Source organism: Pseudogymnoascus verrucosus (assembly GCF_001662655.1).
Source record: "Pseudogymnoascus verrucosus strain UAMH 10579 unplaced genomic scaffold scaffold_67, whole genome shotgun sequence".
In the NCBI taxonomy this organism is placed as follows: Eukaryota; Fungi; Ascomycota; class Leotiomycetes; order Thelebolales; family Thelebolaceae; genus Pseudogymnoascus; species Pseudogymnoascus verrucosus.
Genome location: NW_017263718.1, coordinates 48,710 through 65,452, shown reverse-complemented (window position 1 = coordinate 65,452; position 16,743 = coordinate 48,710). Strand labels below are relative to the sequence as shown.

General features: G+C 51.6%; 5 protein-coding genes across 5 annotated transcripts; 3 read left to right on the top strand and 2 right to left on the bottom strand.

The window, feature by feature from the left end:
* Window positions 1-758: 758 nt before the first annotated feature.
* On the top strand, window positions 759-2,066 carry VE01_10029 (uncharacterized protein; the record flags this gene model as incomplete). Its single annotated transcript, XM_018279436.1, has 2 exons — window positions 759-858; window positions 928-2,066. 2 exons carry the CDS (start codon window positions 759-761, stop codon window positions 2,064-2,066), a joined length of 1,239 nt encoding a protein of 412 aa, XP_018125920.1.
* A 299-nt stretch (window positions 2,067-2,365) lies between these two features.
* On the top strand, window positions 2,366-3,669 carry VE01_10028 (uncharacterized protein). Its single transcript, XM_018279435.2, has one exon. It carries the CDS (start codon window positions 2,508-2,510, stop codon window positions 3,561-3,563), a length of 1,056 nt encoding a protein of 351 aa, XP_018125922.1. The 5' UTR covers window positions 2,366-2,507; the 3' UTR covers window positions 3,564-3,669.
* On the bottom strand, window positions 3,576-6,811 carry DNM1 (Dynamin- GTPase protein). Its single transcript, XM_059464121.1, has 4 exons — window positions 6,485-6,811; window positions 6,026-6,418; window positions 4,359-5,972; window positions 3,576-4,309 (listed from the first exon to the last, which is right to left on the bottom strand). Exons 1-4 carry the CDS (start codon window positions 6,581-6,583, stop codon window positions 3,998-4,000), a joined length of 2,418 nt encoding a protein of 805 aa, XP_059319292.1. The 5' UTR covers window positions 6,584-6,811; the 3' UTR covers window positions 3,576-3,997.
* Window positions 6,812-7,104: 293 nt separating this feature from the next.
* VE01_10026 (uncharacterized protein) lies at window positions 7,105-10,047 on the bottom strand. The gene is made up of 5 exons (XM_018279433.2): window positions 9,683-10,047; window positions 9,510-9,622; window positions 9,382-9,456; window positions 7,340-9,334; window positions 7,105-7,292 (listed from the first exon to the last, which is right to left on the bottom strand). Exons 1-5 carry the CDS (start codon window positions 9,888-9,890, stop codon window positions 7,203-7,205), a joined length of 2,481 nt encoding a protein of 826 aa, XP_018125917.1. The 5' UTR covers window positions 9,891-10,047; the 3' UTR covers window positions 7,105-7,202.
* On the top strand, window positions 10,017-16,344 carry VE01_10025 (uncharacterized protein). The gene is made up of 3 exons (XM_018279432.2): window positions 10,017-11,555; window positions 11,610-12,135; window positions 12,189-16,344. The coding sequence occupies exons 1-3, from the start codon at window positions 10,797-10,799 to the stop codon at window positions 15,881-15,883; spliced, it is 4,980 nt and encodes a 1,659-aa protein (XP_018125919.1). The 5' UTR covers window positions 10,017-10,796; the 3' UTR covers window positions 15,884-16,344.
* The last annotated feature ends 399 nt before the right edge of the window (window positions 16,345-16,743 follow it).

The following is a 16,743-nucleotide window of genomic DNA, read 5'->3' as shown; positions in this document are numbered from 1 at the left end:
GTATCCATGGTAAGCTGAAGATTGCTGATTTTAGATAGTGTGTCCGCACCTCTAACAGAAGAAAAATAATGTGTGGAACCATAGATTACTTAGTGCTAGAGATAATAAACCGTTACACGTATAATGCTGCCGTGGCCTTGTGGAATTTGGGTGTCTTGATGTATATGTTTTTGGATAGCCGTTCTAAGATACGCCAGTTCTCACATACAAACGAATAGTCCGTTGCGAGATGACCGTACCAGATTTCGCGCCAGCAGAAGCTAAAGATTTAATTAGGAGTGCGAGTCAATATTTCATGCGACTATACTAGCAATTAACACCAATGCTGTAGCTCTTGGTGGTCAATCCAGAAAAGGGAATGCCACTATATGAAGTTCAAAGGCATCCGTGGATCGTCAAGCACTACAAGGCCAAATAGCTAATGCGAAGTTAACGAAACTGAGAAAGAGCAAATCTTCATTTAGCAGCAGGACATACATTATCATGGAGGGCGAACTGCTCAAATCTCATGGTAAAATGGAGTCATAGGCTAGTAATAGTGTGCCTGTCTAACAATAAGATTAAGCTGGCTATTTTAACCACCTGCATCGTACGTTAATATCTCCAGCCCCAAATTACAATATAAATATGGCAACCGCAGGGCAGTTGCCGTACTTTCTTCTTCTCTCTTTCCTCCAACCAATTAAAATTCCCAGCTAACTAAAGTTAGTATCTCACATCGACACATCTTCAATCTACGATCAGGAAAAAGCTACATAATGGGTGATATCTCAAATCCGCCTGGCGACGGAGACTTCACATTTGAAGAAACCCAAGCCCTAGAATACGATGATGTCTTCAGAGCCAGAACCGGCTCTGGTAAACGAATCGTGTCTACGGCGGCACTGAGCGGCTTCTAGGATGCCTTGAGTTCCTCATCATCATCAGCCGTTGGAGGAGTTACTGTACGCTTCTCCGGCTACGACAGGCATCAGCAGCGGCAAGGCAGCTTTGAGATGCCGACGGCAGCCATTAGTGCTAGTGCACTTGAATTGATAGGCTTCAATCAATCTACAGCAGAGTCCATTTATGAGCGGTTCATAAACCGACCTGACCCTAGCATCAACATCGACAGCTTCTTAGACTATGCAACCAGTCAAGCCCAACGGATATGGGTCCTTAAGTCTCGCGATTATACAGACTGCGAGGCTATGACCCGTGTTGGATTAACTATAGACTTTCAAGATCGGATGCTAGACCCGCGGTTTAAGGCTGTTTATGAAACTGAAACCCTCCTATTCTGGGTGCTTGATACACTCAAGGTTGGCTACACAGCTTTAGAACAGCTCCATGAGCGTTTAAAGCACCGTGTTAAGGTTATAAAGGCTACTATAGCAATCTCTCAGACCCCCGAGGGTCACTCCCTGCCCGCTAACTTCATCCCTGCCGAGACTGAGCCAGCGCTGCCCTCGCCGCTTAAGTACGTGGCTCTATACAAGGCAACATCAGCCTTAGAGATGGGAGGAACACCGTGGATCGACGACGATGGTGGCGTAGACATGAACGTCATATCGTCTTTTCCAGGGGGTGATTCCAATTACTGCAGTATGGTTCACTACTGGACACCTGAACGCGAGGTTGCCGAGTTATACCGCAAATGGGCACAGCGGCGATGCCCCTATTCTGAGACCTGGATAGTGCGAATCTGTGTTCCTATTGCCCTCATCAATTCAATCCCCACCGCGGAGTTGTGGTACTCGCCAGATTGGAAGGAGTTCGTCTGGTATTGTAGGAGGGAAAAAACGCCACCTGAGAAATTCAGTCGCCTTGATCCGGAGAATAGAGCTATTGGTCTCATTGAGGGCCATATTTCTACTAATATAGCACAGCAGGTTGCACACATCAAGAAGGAGGATGTCCAGTCGATGATAAACGATGATTCTGCACTGCGTAATCCCATTACTGGATCTATGGCGACACAGTGGGTGTTCACGATTCCAAGTACCATTGATCGACTAGGGATTGAAATTCGCGGCCGCATCCACATCGATGTTACAGCTGTTCCCAAGAGTGGTGGCAAGGAGTAGATGTAAGCTTGTGACGGGTTTCGTGTGGCATTAGCAAAAACACTTGCGGTAAGAATGTCAGGGGACAGGGTGAAGAGTCACCAAGGACGGATGCCAAGGGGAATCCGCCAGGACTTATCGCTCCGGAGTTTAAGGAGGAGATATGAACGTCATTTCAGGTCGTTCGGAGTTCATAGGCGGCATCGTGCCTATGAAATGAACTCCGAAGTTGAGGCGCAGATGAGGGCCAGCAAGGTATCGGACTCGACGTTGTCCCGCGCCCGCCTTACGTATGGCAGTCAAAGCCTAAATAACGGACAGATTTACCTCCGATAAGAGCTGGGTTGATAAACTCAACTTAACTATAATACCAGCACTAGGTAAACCTTTTAAAAATCCTTCATAGAGTAGTTTAAACAATATTATTATTCACCTCTCTCTCAATCCTAATATATATCCCCAATGGCGACACCCTCGTCCACAACAGTCCTCGTAACCGGTGGCTCCGGTTTCATCGGCTCCTACGTCATACTTGGCCTTCTCTCAGAAGGCTACACAGTGCGAACCACCATCCGCAACCTCTCGCGCTCCGCCAGCGTCCTCACCTCCCTCGAAAACGGCGGCGCCACTCCCGCCTCACTCGCGCGCCTCACCATCTTCGCAGCCTCACTCGACGACGATAACGGCTGGGCCGAGGCAGTCCAGGGCTGCACATACGTGCAACATGTCGCCTCGCCCTTCCCCGCCGAGCTACCCAAGCATGAAGACGATCTTATCATCCCCGCTCGGGAGGGCACGTTGCGCGTCCTCAAAGCCGCAGCCGCCGCGGGCGTGAAGCGGGTTGTGCTGACGAGTAGCTTCGGGGCTATGGGGTACGGGCATGCGCCGCGAGCGGAGCCGTTTACGGAGAAGGACTGGACGAACTTAGATGGGGTTGTGAAGGTCACGCCGTATATGAAGTCCAAGACGATTGCTGAGAAGGCGGCGTGGGCTTGGGCGGAGTCGGATGCTAATGCGGACAAGATGGAGCTTGTCACGGTGGCGCCGCAGATGGTGTGTGGGCCGACGCTGGAGAAGGATATCTCGACGTCGTTGGAGGTCGTTAAGAAACTTATGGATGGCAGTATTCCTGGGTGTCCGAACTTGCAGTTTTCATTCGTCGATGTGCGCGACGTCGCATCTCTGCATCTACTCGCCATGACGAAGCCGGAGGCTGCTGGTCAGCGTTTCCTTGCTGGCGGCAACGATCCTGCTATCTCCATGCTTCAGATTGGACAGATCATCAAGAAGCAGAGACCTCAGCACGCGAAGAAAGTCCCGTCCATCCAGGTTCCGAACTTCGTCGTTCATATCCTTTCGATTTTTGATAAGCCGATCCGGCAAATCCTCCCGGATTTGGGGAAGGTGACCCAGAGTAGTAATAAGAAGGCTCGAGAGACTCTTGGGTGGGAGCCTCGTGGAACTGTGGAGAGCATCGTGGATACGGTGGATAGTTTGGTCAAGTATGGGGTGGTTTGATGGGGCTATGGACGTGAAGATTGTGTATACCCCAATAATTATTAATTATAATGAGATTTATTTGTGTATAGTTTTTAGTGTCAGAAATATAATGAATGTCTCAATTATCTCCATCATATGAAACTTATTTGCATGTCACAATATATATACACGAGTCAATGAAACATAGCACGAGAAACCATGCCATCCCCGAATGAGCCCAAAGTACAGGTTATTCACCACTACCGTTCAAAAAGCAGAAGTATACAGCCTCCTCTAGAGACACGCATAATGCCAAACGAACAAGAATGATGAACCCAGAATAAGATACACTATTCTACAGAGCTGCGTATGTTGCGCCGTATAAAAACATATCCACCATAAACATCATAATGGATGCAAGGCTAGCCCTCTACGCCGATACCTACACACATATCCTCACACAAAATCTAGCCTTATAAGACCTCGCCGACGATCTTCGCCGCCTCGCGATAAGTCTTGAGCAGCCTCTCGCACTTCTCGCGCTCCTTCTTGACGGCGTCGTCTTCGTAGAGAAGCTCCTCGAACATGTCCTCGCGGTACAGCTCGCTGACTAAGCGGTTCTGGACGACATCCTTGGAGTGGTTGACCAGGAGGTGCATCACGGCCTTGGGGACTTGGTCCGCGATGGACTCGCGCACGATGTCGAAGTAGGACGAGATGAGCGCACGGATGAGCTCCGTTTCCATGGCTTCTCTGTCTGTGAGCGCTGGCTCGGTGTTGTTGCCCTGCGGAATGTTAGTGCCTGAGGCCTCATTGCGAATGATGGTGACTTACGAATGGAGAATTATAATCATATTCTCTCGCGTAATCCTCATCGCGTGTCTGTTGAGCTGGGCTGCGGTGTGTGTTACGCTCTTCCTGCCTCCTGATGCTCTGCGTGATGCTCGGCTCAGCGCTCTGGCTGACGTGGCGGCCGAGATTTGGATTCTGCGCCGATGACGCAGCCTGTCCAACACCCGGTCCACCGCCTGGAGCACCATCCTTCCCGAAGAAGTAGTTGAGGAAAGAGTCCTTCGGGTTAGCCTGCGCACTGAATTGCATCTCTGAGCCGGCACGCTGCCCTATACGCTCGGCGATGCTGGCAGAGGTCCCGTTCTGGCGGACGTGGGGCGAGGCGCTGCGTCCGGACTTGTGCATTTTTGAGCGGTGGGGTAGGCCCTCAGCCTTCTCCGAGATTTCGTCTTCCTCCTCGTGGCCGTCGACCCCATTTGTAGCGCCAAGCTCCTTTTGGCGTCTCTTCTCGCGCCTCTCGCGCTCCTCTTGGAGGAGCTTCTTCTTCTCATTTTCTTGCTTCTTGGTAACGACGTGGCTCATAGCTGCCGCCGCGCCGAGGAAGTTCGGGTGGTTGGTGTTAATATATGCTCGTTGAATAGAGATAAGAGATTCGACATAGCTTGATGCTGGGCCTAAGCGCTCGCGGAGCAGGTCAGACACAACCTCAATAAGCTTGCCCTGTAACCTGGGGAAACGAGTCAGCTCCGTAGAGCCGCACGTATGGCAAATCTTGATGAGTTCTTCATATACAAGCTCGACGCAACGTTGGCTGGGAATTTCCAACAGCTTGATCTGCGGCTTGACGAGGAGGTCAAATGCGAGCTCGGGGACGAACAGGCTAGGCCTTGGTCCCGTAGAGTTTCTAATAGCGGTTCGGATATCTAATGCAGACAAATTCGTGGTCGGGTCTATCGTCTCGAGAGAATTTCCGAAAACAGAGTTGAAAATATAATATATCCTGGCTCCACCGCAAAGCTCCTTGGTAGAGATTTCGGTCGACGTACCGTCAATAGACGATATGAAGGACGACGCAAATCGCGTCATGAGTTGCAGGATTAATGCGCCTTTGTGTTCCTTGCCGTTAAAATGCATGTCACCATAGCTCGCTAATTCTTGCTGGGTTTGGCCCATAAGAGTGTTTAGTCTGGCCTTGATATCAGGAAGACGCTCACGAATGTGAGCCATAAGCGTCGTATTGAGGCTCTTGGCTAGGAATTGTGTGCCGCATCTGTTCGCCATATTTCTGTATGCTGGGTGATGCTTGAAGAAGTCGGACTCGGACTTCAAGGCCTCTGCTAGGGTCTTGTTCCCTTGGATATCTTGTTGAGATCTGTTCACAACTCCAATAAAACCAAGCTTGAGCGGGTATACTCGTCCTGACAAGATATCCAGCGCATTCGTTCCATGATCCATGAGATCAATCTTTGTAAGAACACCAATGGTTCTTCGGCCGAGGGGATCGACATGTCTCGCCAGCTTCAAGGCCTCGGAGTTAACAATATCAACATTCGCTGGAGAGACAGCAAGGATGATGCTGTTTGGCTTCGCGATATACTCGGAGATGAGGTTTCGTGTTTGCTTCTCGATGTCGCTGGGCTGGTCGCCAATGGGTACCTGTGCACTCATGTCAGCTCCTGATCCCGCAGAGGGCCTCGCATCGCTCTTACCTTGGTGAGACCCGGGAGATCAACAAGAGTCAAGCTCAGCACATGTGGCGAGTATATCTTCAAGTTGATGGGCGATCTGTTGATACCCTTGTTGTTCCCGGCAATCCTCGCCGTCTCATTCTCAATCTCGCGTTTCACATCTTGGAAGTTCGTGAACTGGCGCCCTGGGATATGATGGAATTCTCCCCATTCGCCCTGTGACTCGACGCTGGCGGGTGTATGGGGTTCATATACTTCGCTTCCTTCAGGTGCGTCATTGTCGCTTGGGACGTTGATAAGTTGCAGAATGAGGGGTCTCCGAGTGACAATGCCGCTGCCTCTGGGCAGAAAGTCCCTTCCTACGATATTCTCCAACACAGACGATTTGCCGGAGGATTGGGAGCCAACGACGACCTGGGCAAGCTGTTAGCAGGGGAAAATATTTGCGGCGGTAGTTGTCGCAAAGTGGAGAAGTCTCACGATTTGTGGGAGGTCGAGGGAGTCATTGCCGATAGTGTTGAAGACCAGATCCTGGAGCTTGTTGACTATCCCAAGCAAGTTCTCGCCGAGAGATGCCATCTTTGTTGACGTTGGTGTCCGGATGGGTTGTTGAAGCTGGTTCAGCGCGTCGGCAAACGACGACACTCGTCTCACATGCGACTAATCGCTTGCGCAAGTCAATGAGGAGGCTCGAGCCTTGAGCAAAGAATGGCTCGGTCTTCTAGGGATGTCAATGCCGTGGTGGCAGACTTCACGTTCGGGGTATGAAGCGACAGCGACTGTTTACCCAATCTTGGCCAGACAATTTGCAAGGTTTCGCGATCGAACATCAGGCAGGTTGCCTCCTAGCCGCCAAGTCCTTGTGTTCCCGGTTTAGGAAAACTACGTCACGTGAAAACCCGGACGGCCCGACGAGTTACCGTTCACCAGTTAAAACACATTATATCATCTATCACCTATCATTTTCAGGGGGCTTCAATACTTGAGTGGGAAATATATGTAGGACGACTACAGGCTATGTATGAAATATATACATTCAGTAGCCATCAATCACACATAGGATAACGATTATATAACTTTGTGCAATAAATATAGGCATTATCACGTGCAAATCCAGTACACACTTTTCTCCAGCGGATAATGACAAATGGATCTATAGAATCTTTTTGGCTAGCTACACCGACTCAGACAGAATCTTTCACTTCTCGTCAAGCTGTACATAGTTTGAAGGGAAAAGACCAGACTTCCCGTTAAGGTGGCCGAACCACCAATCTTCGTCGGGGAATTCCTATCACACGTTAGTAATGTCAATGGTAACAGATCATTGATGCTTACCAGGTCTGTAATCTTAGCATCCTCTTCAAAGCTCAACTCGTTGTCCTCGGCAGCCTCGTAGTCGTAAATGGCAGTGGCAGTAGGTCCGGAGCTAGTTGGCTCTGGAGCCGCAGGTGCAGCTGGTGCAGCGGGTGCAGCTGGAGCCTGTGTCTCCTCAGGGGCGGATGGCCTTGAAGGAGCAGCTGGAGCAGCCTCATCGTCCTCGACCAGCTCAACATAATTGCTAGGGAACAATCCGCTCTCGCCCTTGGAGTTTGTGCCCATCCACCAATCATCATCCACCATGTCGATTTCGGTGACATATTCGCCTTCCAGCAGCTCAATCTCGTTGTCCTCTGCCTTCTCATAATCGTACTGTGCAATTGCGCGCTTCCCGCCTTGCTGGGCGCTCTTGCTTGCGGCGACTGCAGCTCCGCCAAAGGCAGCTCCGGCGAGAGCAGCACTAGCGGCACGGGCTGGATCTTGGCCCTTGGGTTCGTCTGGCAGTTCCGATTCACGGGGGACTTCTTTCTCGAGCGAGCGTACTGGCATCGAGGGTGCGTGATGACGCTCCTCTGGAGCTTCGATATGTGGTTCGCTGCCTCGCGATACAGGCATGGCAATCCTCACAGGCGACTCGTCCCGTTCAGGCGTTGGTGGTGTTGGGCTGCGTGCAACGCGTGGTGGCGAAGGGAGGCGGCCTCTGTCATCTTCGTCTTCCTCAGCGGCGGCTGGCCTAGATGGCAAGCCAGGCATGGATACGCCTCCGGTGGGCCTAGTCGCAGATGGCACAGGTGGCGGAGAAGCATCTGTCTCTTCAGTTGCCGGAACACCCATTGGTGCCGCGCCCTTGAACCTATCCTTAAGAGCACCAATGCCTCCAGCCGGGGCCGATGGCGCCTCCTCTTCGTCTCGGGCGTGGTCATGTTCTTGATCGCCAGTCCGTTGCTGATCCAAGTCGCTGGTTGCGGATTTGCCAGTGGCTGTGGTGGAGATAGCAACCGGAGCCCATGACTTCCCCTTATATCCGCTCTTCCATTCACCACCACCGCTGGGTTGACTGGTAACAGGCTCAGCAGGGGCGTGGGCTTCTGTTGCGCCGCTAGTGCCGCGCTCCTTGGCTTTCTTTTCAGCCCAGATTTGAGCTGGGGTCTTGCCGCCCTCATCTGCAAATGTTCGACTTGCGACACCTACTGGGGCGGGGGCGGCAGCAGCATTGGTCACCGCCGAGTGCAAACCAAAAGTTCCTGGAGTTAGCGCTTTCGTGCCTGCGAAATTTGAAGGTAGCTTGTTAGCTACTTTGGGCTTTGGGAGCGATGTCAAACGCTCAGACTGCTTGAAGGCGGAGGAGCGGTCAGCCAAGGACTTGGGTTCATCGCTTTCTTCAGTAGCAACAGACGGCTTCGCAGGTGCGGGTGAAGTATGGCGCGAAGGCTCATCGGAAGGCTTTTGGGCCTTTGCCCTTATGGCAGCTATGTCAACCTTGCCCACTGGCTCGTAGGCGCCCTTAACAGTTGTTGGGCGGTCATCCTCGACTTTCTTAGCCTTGGCGCGGATTGCGGCGATGTCAACCTTTCCAATTGGCTGGTATCCGCCTCTCACCACATCGCCAGAGTCGGCATCGGGCTGTTGCGGGGCATTGTTGAATCTCGAAGGCTCTTGCTTCTGTTTGGTAAGTTCGGCCATGTTGACCTTGGTTGGTTGATAAGCCGATGGCACTTTTTCGATTTGTGACCTGCTAACTTGAGGGGCATCTGCGCCCCAACCGTCTTCATCCACATTGCTGTCTCGGCCAGTCTTTCTTGAGGCAGCGCCTCCCAATGGGTTGTAGGACGAACCGGCGCCGCTCTGTGTGGGAGTGAATACGGGCTTCGATGCAACCGCTGGAGCAGCAGTGGGAGCAGCTGAGGCACTTCCCGCTGAGTATTTCGAGCCTGAAGCATCAGCGACCTTCTGGATAATGCCTTCCGGGGTAAGGTCTCGGTCTGATCGTGCCGTAACCTGGACATGGTACCCCTGCGAGATGTTAGTGTATGCCACCAAGAATAGTAGAATGCACATACGTGTAATATCTTTGACACTGCTGCTAGATGGCTGGTAAAGTAGCCCTTTGTCCTCTCGGGGACTCCTTCGCCGCACTGTGGAGCCAGTCAGTGATTTATACGGTGCGGATAGTGTTGAGTTCACATACCCATCCTATGAGGACAGATTTTGGTAACGCGGAGTTCGAGTCCTTCACTTTCACGAAAGCAAACTGTATCCGGCCCTCTGAGAAATCCTCGATGAGATCTTGAAGTTCGCCCTCTATTTACGTTATGTCAGCAAGAGGTAATCTAAGACAGTCGCGGAACTCTCCAAGCTTACCTCCAGTATCCTGGACTTTCAACACACTTTCCTTCGAGCCGGAGTCCTGCTGAAAGGCATTTACGAGAGGCGCAGATACGGAGAAGATTGCCCACTGCGCATAAGTCGGGGAGTTCGCAGCGGCTCCAGTTGGAGGGGGTGCCTGGACGACGCCTTGGTAACTGGACCGGATTGATGGGCCATTGGTCGACGTATTGAGCGAAGCCATAATTGAATAAGTGGTTTTGATGTAATAGCCGTCGAGGCTACGAGGGAAGAGAGGCTTGAAAGGATTCGTGGAGGGAATGTAGGATGTAACAATATAAGAATGGGTTTTGTATATGGAAGTTTGGAAGTTCTGCCTTGTTGGGGCCCTGATGTACTCGCCAGCAACTCCGTCACTACGATGATGCTAAGAGGGGCCCGTTTGGATTGCAGCTGACGAACAGTCTAGCCGAAATGGTACTAGCGTGCGGCGAACGGCGAAAGTTCACTTCCTTCCAGACTAAAAGTAACTCGAGAGGTACAAGCAAGGTGTAGATTAGATAGAAGTAGCCTCAGGTGCTTTGGTCCGCCTCACTTCGAAGAAAAGACTCCAATACAACCCGCCCGGATACATATTCAACCTTACATCCTCTACTCTACTCCGGACTTGTTCCTTCCCTCCTCTTCCTCTCCTCTTCTTCCCTTCCTTCTCAGCCTTCACACTCCCATCTTTCTCTCCACAATCTTACTCCAATAGAAGATTACACGCGTGGTACTCCTGTTCTCTTCTCTGGCTATATATATCTCTCTTTCTGTGCCCCCAGGACGGTATAATCCAGTGTCACCACCTCCCTCGGTCTCAGACAACCCCATAGGACTGCTTCATGCGAAACTGAAGCCGCACTTGTGGAATCTGTAACCATTTCGCTGGTTAGGATTCCTCTGACAGCTGCTTCCGTTATTTCCTCTCCTTCCACCATCACCAAACGTTGAGGGAGTACGCTTCTCTCATGGTTCCTCTTTTCATAACACTCCCGGATTTGGCAGGCGCGACGGAAACAAGATAGCTCACCTGGACAGGACCCAAGCACAGGCTCTTTTGAAAACGATTTCCCGCGACTGGGTGGTTACCAGTGCCACATAACCAACAATGTCAGCCCAGGACGCTATAGATGAAGACGACCTGTCAGACGTTTCAATGTCAGCAGAGACGGAGGATTCGGATTCAAGCGACGATGAAGAAATGGATGCGCCTCACCCCGAACCTGCCAAACACGAGTCGACGACTCAAAACCCCGTTGCTACCTTATTGGAGAACATCTCCCGGAAACGCAAAGTCCCATCGGACGGAAGTGACTCTCCAGAGGACATACCACAGGGAAATAGGGAATCTGGCCATACGAAACGTGTCAAATTGGAATTATCCCCAGATGCGGCTTTTGGAAGCATTCGAACCCCGGAAGGCCGATTGCCATCTGATAAGTCTCTGTTACCCGCAGAAGTCTGGCACCACATCTTCACTTTTGCGTCGCCAAGAACTCTAGGTCGCTTGTTGCGTGTCAACAAGATATTTAGAGCATATCTTGATCCTCAGTCTCCAGCAAGTACTTCTGTTATTGCTCCTTTGTCCCGCAGCGTAGTTCCGCTACGTCAACCAGAAGTTATCTGGCAGGCCTCAAGGAGATTATTTCGTCCTTGGATGCCCAATCCTTTGAATGAGATGACGGAGCTTGGCATGTGGCAACTTTCTTGTAATTTTGTTTGCGACTTCTGTGATAAACGACAAGATCCTGTCTCTTCTATATCTCCAGATCAGTGGAATTCTGGTCCTGGAGAGGCTGGCGTTCGTCCCATTTGGGCATTTGCCATTCGTGCTTGTGGGCCTTGTTTGCAGCTCCGAACTATCAAGGTAGATGACTACTTTATTTCTTTCCTTTCCAAGCTTGCACTAATCCCCGGTCAGGAAATTGATCTCCTCCTCTCCTCGTCGGTGCCATCACCGCTTATGGCCGCACTCCCCTTCATATTTCTCACCGCCGAGCTTCACGTTGTTGCGTCAACAACCTTGCAGCAAGGCCAACCGCCTACAAACATGCAGATCGGCAAACACTTCTACAAACCCCATGTCGAAGATATCAAACAAGAATTTTTCAAAGTGAAAGCTTTAGGCTCGGGAACTGCCGAAGAATGGATTAAAGGGCTTGAAACCCGTGGGAAGGACAAACGCCTCGATCTAGTGCGATGGGAAAGGTGGGAATCTTCAGGAGGTCTACAGCGTATGCGGAGCAAGGAGCCAACGGAAGTCAATGGAACTAATGGAAAGGTCGATCTTCGACTACCAGCGGCTGTGCCTATGCAGCATGACGGTCACCCTAGCCACGGACCACCTGGACTTTCAAAAATCCCGGTTCTTTCCAAGGAGCATCTTCCGAGTTCTCATAGGATGCTCCCCAAGAATACGCATCCTCTTCCGCAGGTGCCCCAATTCCGTAAGCCATACCAAGTGTACATTGTAAGTGTTTTCTAACGTAAGTTCCAATAGCAACCTTACCACAGCGATTCGAGTCCCCTTCGCAAATTGGGTTTGGCCCATTTCCACGTCCATTTCCTCCCCAAACACGGCACGAACGGACGAAAGAAGAGGCCGACAAGTTGAAAGCGGCTAGACGAGCTGAAATAGAACGCCGCTGTCTATTGCTTGACCCTCCAATCACAGCGAATGTATTGGTACACATGGCCTCTTTTCAGGCCGCCCTTCAAATAATCAAGCCGTTTGATGATAACGCATGGGAAATGCTTAAGCCAAGGTTGTTATCTCAACGCGGCGATGCCCAACAGCGGGAAGACGACCGTGCGGCACTTACTCGAGCTGTTAGAGTGAAGTTGGATGAGCGACTGTATCAAGATGGGCAAGCCAGGGAAGCCAAGGAGTTCGTTGACCGTGTATGGGAAGATGCGCAAAGTATAGTCAGAGCCCGTACTGGAGCCTATGCCGATGAAATCATCCGGGATGGCTGGGCATTTGGTAAGAAGGTCAATAAGGAAACCAGCCCAAGGTTTGCCGCCGAGGTTCTTCTCTATGTCCGCAAGAGGTTTTATGCGGAAATTGCCAAAGAAGATGCACAATCCAAGGCCACGGGACAAGAATTGCAAGCGGATTCGCCCAGTGGAGCTGAATCTAGGAAGCTCAGCCTCGAGAACATGAGATGGGTTTTTGATATGAAAATCAAACCACATACAGAGCAATATCGTAAGGAACTTTTTCTCTGCAACGGATGCGAAAATTTCAAATGGTACGCATTTGAAGGGGTCTGCCAACATTACGCGTCGAAGCATACGAGCGATCTTAGCTCTGGCAGTATTATTGTTCACTGGAAGGCCGAGTGGCCCGAGGAACCACCATTCAATCCAGAACCAAGCCTCGAAAAAGGTGCAACTGTACCAGCGACATCATCTGTGGCTCCATATATGAATGGCGCATTAACTGCACCTCCGGTGTCAGCCCATGGTGGGTACCAGACAGGAGTTGCTCCCATACCGCCGAACCCACATAACTCGCAACCTTTTTACAACTCTATTCCAGGTCAGTATGCGGATCCTCACCATGCTTTGGACCAATACACCGCCCAGGGGCAGGCCACGTACGTGCCTCCAGCTTCTTTCCAGTCGTATCCAGGATTTCCAGGGCCGCAATACCAGGCGCAGCAGGAAGCTGCGTATCAGCCCTATCCATACTCTGGTTTTGAGCCGCCGTATTCCGGTGCTCCTCCTGTGGTATACGATACGTCACAAGCAGTCCCTGCATATCAAGTTGCCAATTTCGAGCCACCAGCGTCTATCCAGACTCAACATTCTGTACCTCCTCCTGAAATTCCAAGTCACATCCCTCCTGTCGTTTATAGGACCGAAGAGTATAAAGCGCAGCTGCAAGATATTGCGCTTATTGCCAAGGGACTTTGGAACAGTACCTCCGGAGTTCAGGATATGCCTGGAAGCGTAAGAGTTTACACCATTCTATACCACATTCTGCAACGTTCCCGAGAAAAGTACGCAGACGATCCGCCATTAAAAATGCTTATTGATGGTCTCCAAAACAATAAGGACATGAGGCCAGTTCGCAATGTCAACGGGCTCGCCTGCAAGACATGCACCATTGAAAGAGCGAACAGGCCAATCAACCCCCACACGGTGTCTTCCAAACGTACAAGCGCTGCAGACAGGAAACTTTTCTCTTTTCCTCAATTACTCAACCACTTTCAATCAACTCACATTGAGAATGGGAAGGCAAGCGCGCCTAGCCTGGACTGGACCAAGGACATGGTCGAGCTCCCGGACAAGAAGAAAATGAGAAACTTGCCAAATGCTAATGGCATGGACGATTATAAGCTCCAACTAATCAAAGAGGCCCTACCCGATGCCTTCAAGCCCAACACTCCTGAGCCCGAAGCAGAGGAGCCTCAACCATACGACAGGGGGGTTTCCCGAGAGAATAGCCGTGAGCTTGCACCTTCGAAAGACAACCATGAGCGGTATTATACTATGCCTGCGCCAACGAGCCTGTCGCCTCCACTGGAAACACGCCGTCCGCCAATCCATGCACTTGGTCAGCGCGGCGGCGATTCCCCTCACATGGTGCCAGATCGCAATGATAGGGCGGCTATGGGTTATATGGAACGCAGGGTTGCATCTCCTATGGGCTACAAACGGATTAAACGAGAGATTTACCAAGATGGCAATATGAGCGATTATGCGGCGGAACCCAGACCCTATCCCCAGCTCCAAGAGGTTGGTCGACGCTCTAGGAATGCTCGCACTCGGGTTATCAGTCCCACTCTTCAAGATATCCCTTTACGACCAGAGTATAACTATGAAGAAGCGAACCTCCTACCGCGCTTGATTGAGAAAGCAGGCATGGTCGCCAAGCCCCCATCACCTCAATATCAAGAGCGCTATGTGAGACGAGTTGATGATAGCTACTACCGTGCCGAAGAATCACGTCCTCCTGCTACGTATGATTACTCCAGAAAATCTGTGGTCGCTCAACAGCGGCCTAGACCGGATACTAGGGGTACTGGCTCCGAAGATGGGGAGGTGAGGAACCAATTAACACCAGGTGAAAGCGTAGCCACAAAAGAGGTCAGCGCCGACGCCAAGATTGCTGCCGAGCAGTTTCTTGATAACATATTGCCTGCAGAGACTGGCGAAGGGGCCCCAAGGAGTCCAGACAAAGGCCAGCACCTGAATGGGGAAGAACCGAGGGCACAATGGGCACCTGAGCGTAGAGAAGCCAGCGTACAGCCATACATGGGAGAGCCAGTTCAAAGAGTCCAATACGGTTCTCGCAACGAGGAGTACCGGATCATTAATGGGCAAGCGGTAACGCGAAACAGATCGCTCTCACCTCCACATATGCGACCAATTCCCGAAACGGCAGGTGCGAGGCAGCCCCAGTACTTGCCCTACGGGTACGAGGACCACATAGAGGCACCCCGACAGTATTATGCCACGCGCCGCACGTCTGATATGGTCGACCGCCGCTACGTTATGGACGAGATGATCTACCGCGACGAGCGCCCTACCCAACCCGATGCCCACCCTCGCAAGAGCGCCCGCTACGTCAGCTATGAAAATCTCCGCTATGACGACGAGGTACCCCGTTCACACTCTCCCGTCTACATTACCGACCGCCTCCCAGAGCGCCGCCAATACCGCGCCCTGACGCCTGGTGGACGACACTACGCCCCTCAGGACCCGATATATGAACCTCACCGAGCACCACAATCCCAGCAGCCCATGGAGCAGGTGGCATACGAGCGCGTGCCCCGTCCGGAGTATTACCGCGTATATCCCGACGAGCAGCCACGGCGATACCCAGGCGAACCACAGATAGAGTATGTGCGTGCGGACGCGCAGGGGGAGTATGTCGTGCAGCGATCATCTCTACGAAGGGAGCAGGAGCCTATGTATACGTATGATGGTGCCCCGCGGTACGAGGAAGTGCCGCAGAGGTACGGGGAGGTGAACAGGTACGATGAGCCGCCGCCACCGCGTCATCAGCGACAGCCGGTTTACGAAGAAGCGCCACAGAGGCCGATATATGAGCGTGCCGGCGCTGGTGTGCCGCCCAGCACCGGCGCCGGGGTGTCGAGAAACGATCCCGAATACTATGAGGAGTATGACCCGCGCCATCCGGCACCGCCGCCGGAGGTGTCGCAAAGGCCGCTGAGGTATGAGTGAATGTTCGCCTCGTAGCTAAATACGTTTGAGAGGGGCTTAACTTAGTCCCGCCCCTTCTCTCTTTTTTTCTATGTTTTTAAGGCGCGCGAGTTGAAAACGGCGCTACCTGTGGGGATGGTTTGATGAACTTCAAGGTGGGGGATATCGGTTGTATAGATTCACAGTGGGAAATGGGCAATTCGGAGAGATGCTTCTAGGTTATTTTGCTGGACTGTACAGTACCCCTTTCTACTTCTTGGGTGGTGGCTATTTTTGGGGATATTTTGACGGAAGGGAATATCAAAAAGAAAAGGGTTTGCTTTTGGTGTATATCCTGTACGAGTATATTTCTGGAAAAAAGGTAGGTTGCAGGCGGGAGTACAGCGAGAGGAAGTAGGCAGGCGCGTTTGGAGATATTGGGGTCTATAATTTGAGGATACTGTTGTGTTGAGCTATAGGCTCTTTAATAATACCAAGGGGAGGTTGCCGCTGTCTAATTGTCCTCTCTTTCTCTCTCTATCCACTGCCACCAGTAAATTGAAGGCGCCAAACCACTCAATATCGAGTAACGTCCTGTATCCCATCCCGTTACCATTACACCCCGTAAATCAACCCAAAAGCTACGAAGGACACAAACGTAAAAAAGAGAGACCCTATGCACGTGATACTCCGCACGAGCCTCCCCCCAAAGCACACACATGTTCGTCCCTACCTACAACCAGGCCTCCGTCGGCCTTACCATCCCAACGCCGTCTGCCTGTCCTATAACTCCCCCAGATATAACGTTTGAATATAACGAACTCAGATATAACACTCTAAACAGCGTACCCACACCGAGACGTCAATCTAGTTGCTCCGGGGAATGTTTGACTTAGTGGTGG

What these genes read in the sequence shown, in the direction of transcription:
- VE01_10028 (XM_018279435.2), top strand. Translation starts at nt 2,508, where the DNA reads ATGGCGACACCCTCGTCCACAACAGTCCTCGTAACCGGTGGCTCCGGT.
- DNM1 (XM_059464121.1), bottom strand. Translation starts at nt 6,583, where the DNA reads ATGGCATCTCTCGGCGAGAACTTGCTTGGGATAGTCAACAAGCTCCAG. An exon ending in CCCTCGACCTCCCACAAATC is followed by an intron (nt 6,419 to 6,484) that starts GTGAGACTTCTC and finishes CAGCTTGCCCAG; the next exon opens with GTCGTCGTTGGCTCCCAATC. An exon ending in ATCTCCCGGGTCTCACCAAG is followed by an intron (nt 5,973 to 6,025) that starts GTAAGAGCGATG and finishes ATGAGTGCACAG; the next exon opens with GTACCCATTGGCGACCAGCC.
- VE01_10026 (XM_018279433.2), bottom strand. Translation starts at nt 9,890, where the DNA reads ATGGCTTCGCTCAATACGTCGACCAATGGCCCATCAATCCGGTCCAGT. An exon ending in GAAAGTCCAGGATACTGGAG is followed by an intron (nt 9,623 to 9,682) that starts GTAAGCTTGGAG and finishes TAACGTAAATAG; the next exon opens with AGGGCGAACTTCAAGATCTC. An exon ending in ATGCTAAGATTACAGACCTG is followed by an intron (nt 7,293 to 7,339) that starts GTAAGCATCAAT and finishes AACGTGTGATAG; the next exon opens with GAATTCCCCGACGAAGATTG.
- VE01_10025 (XM_018279432.2), top strand. Translation starts at nt 10,797, where the DNA reads ATGTCAGCCCAGGACGCTATAGATGAAGACGACCTGTCAGACGTTTCA. An exon ending in TGCAGCTCCGAACTATCAAG is followed by an intron (nt 11,556 to 11,609) that starts GTAGATGACTAC and finishes ATCCCCGGTCAG; the next exon opens with GAAATTGATCTCCTCCTCTC. An exon ending in TCCGCAGGTGCCCCAATTCC is followed by an intron (nt 12,136 to 12,188) that starts GTAAGCCATACC and finishes AAGTTCCAATAG; the next exon opens with CAACCTTACCACAGCGATTC.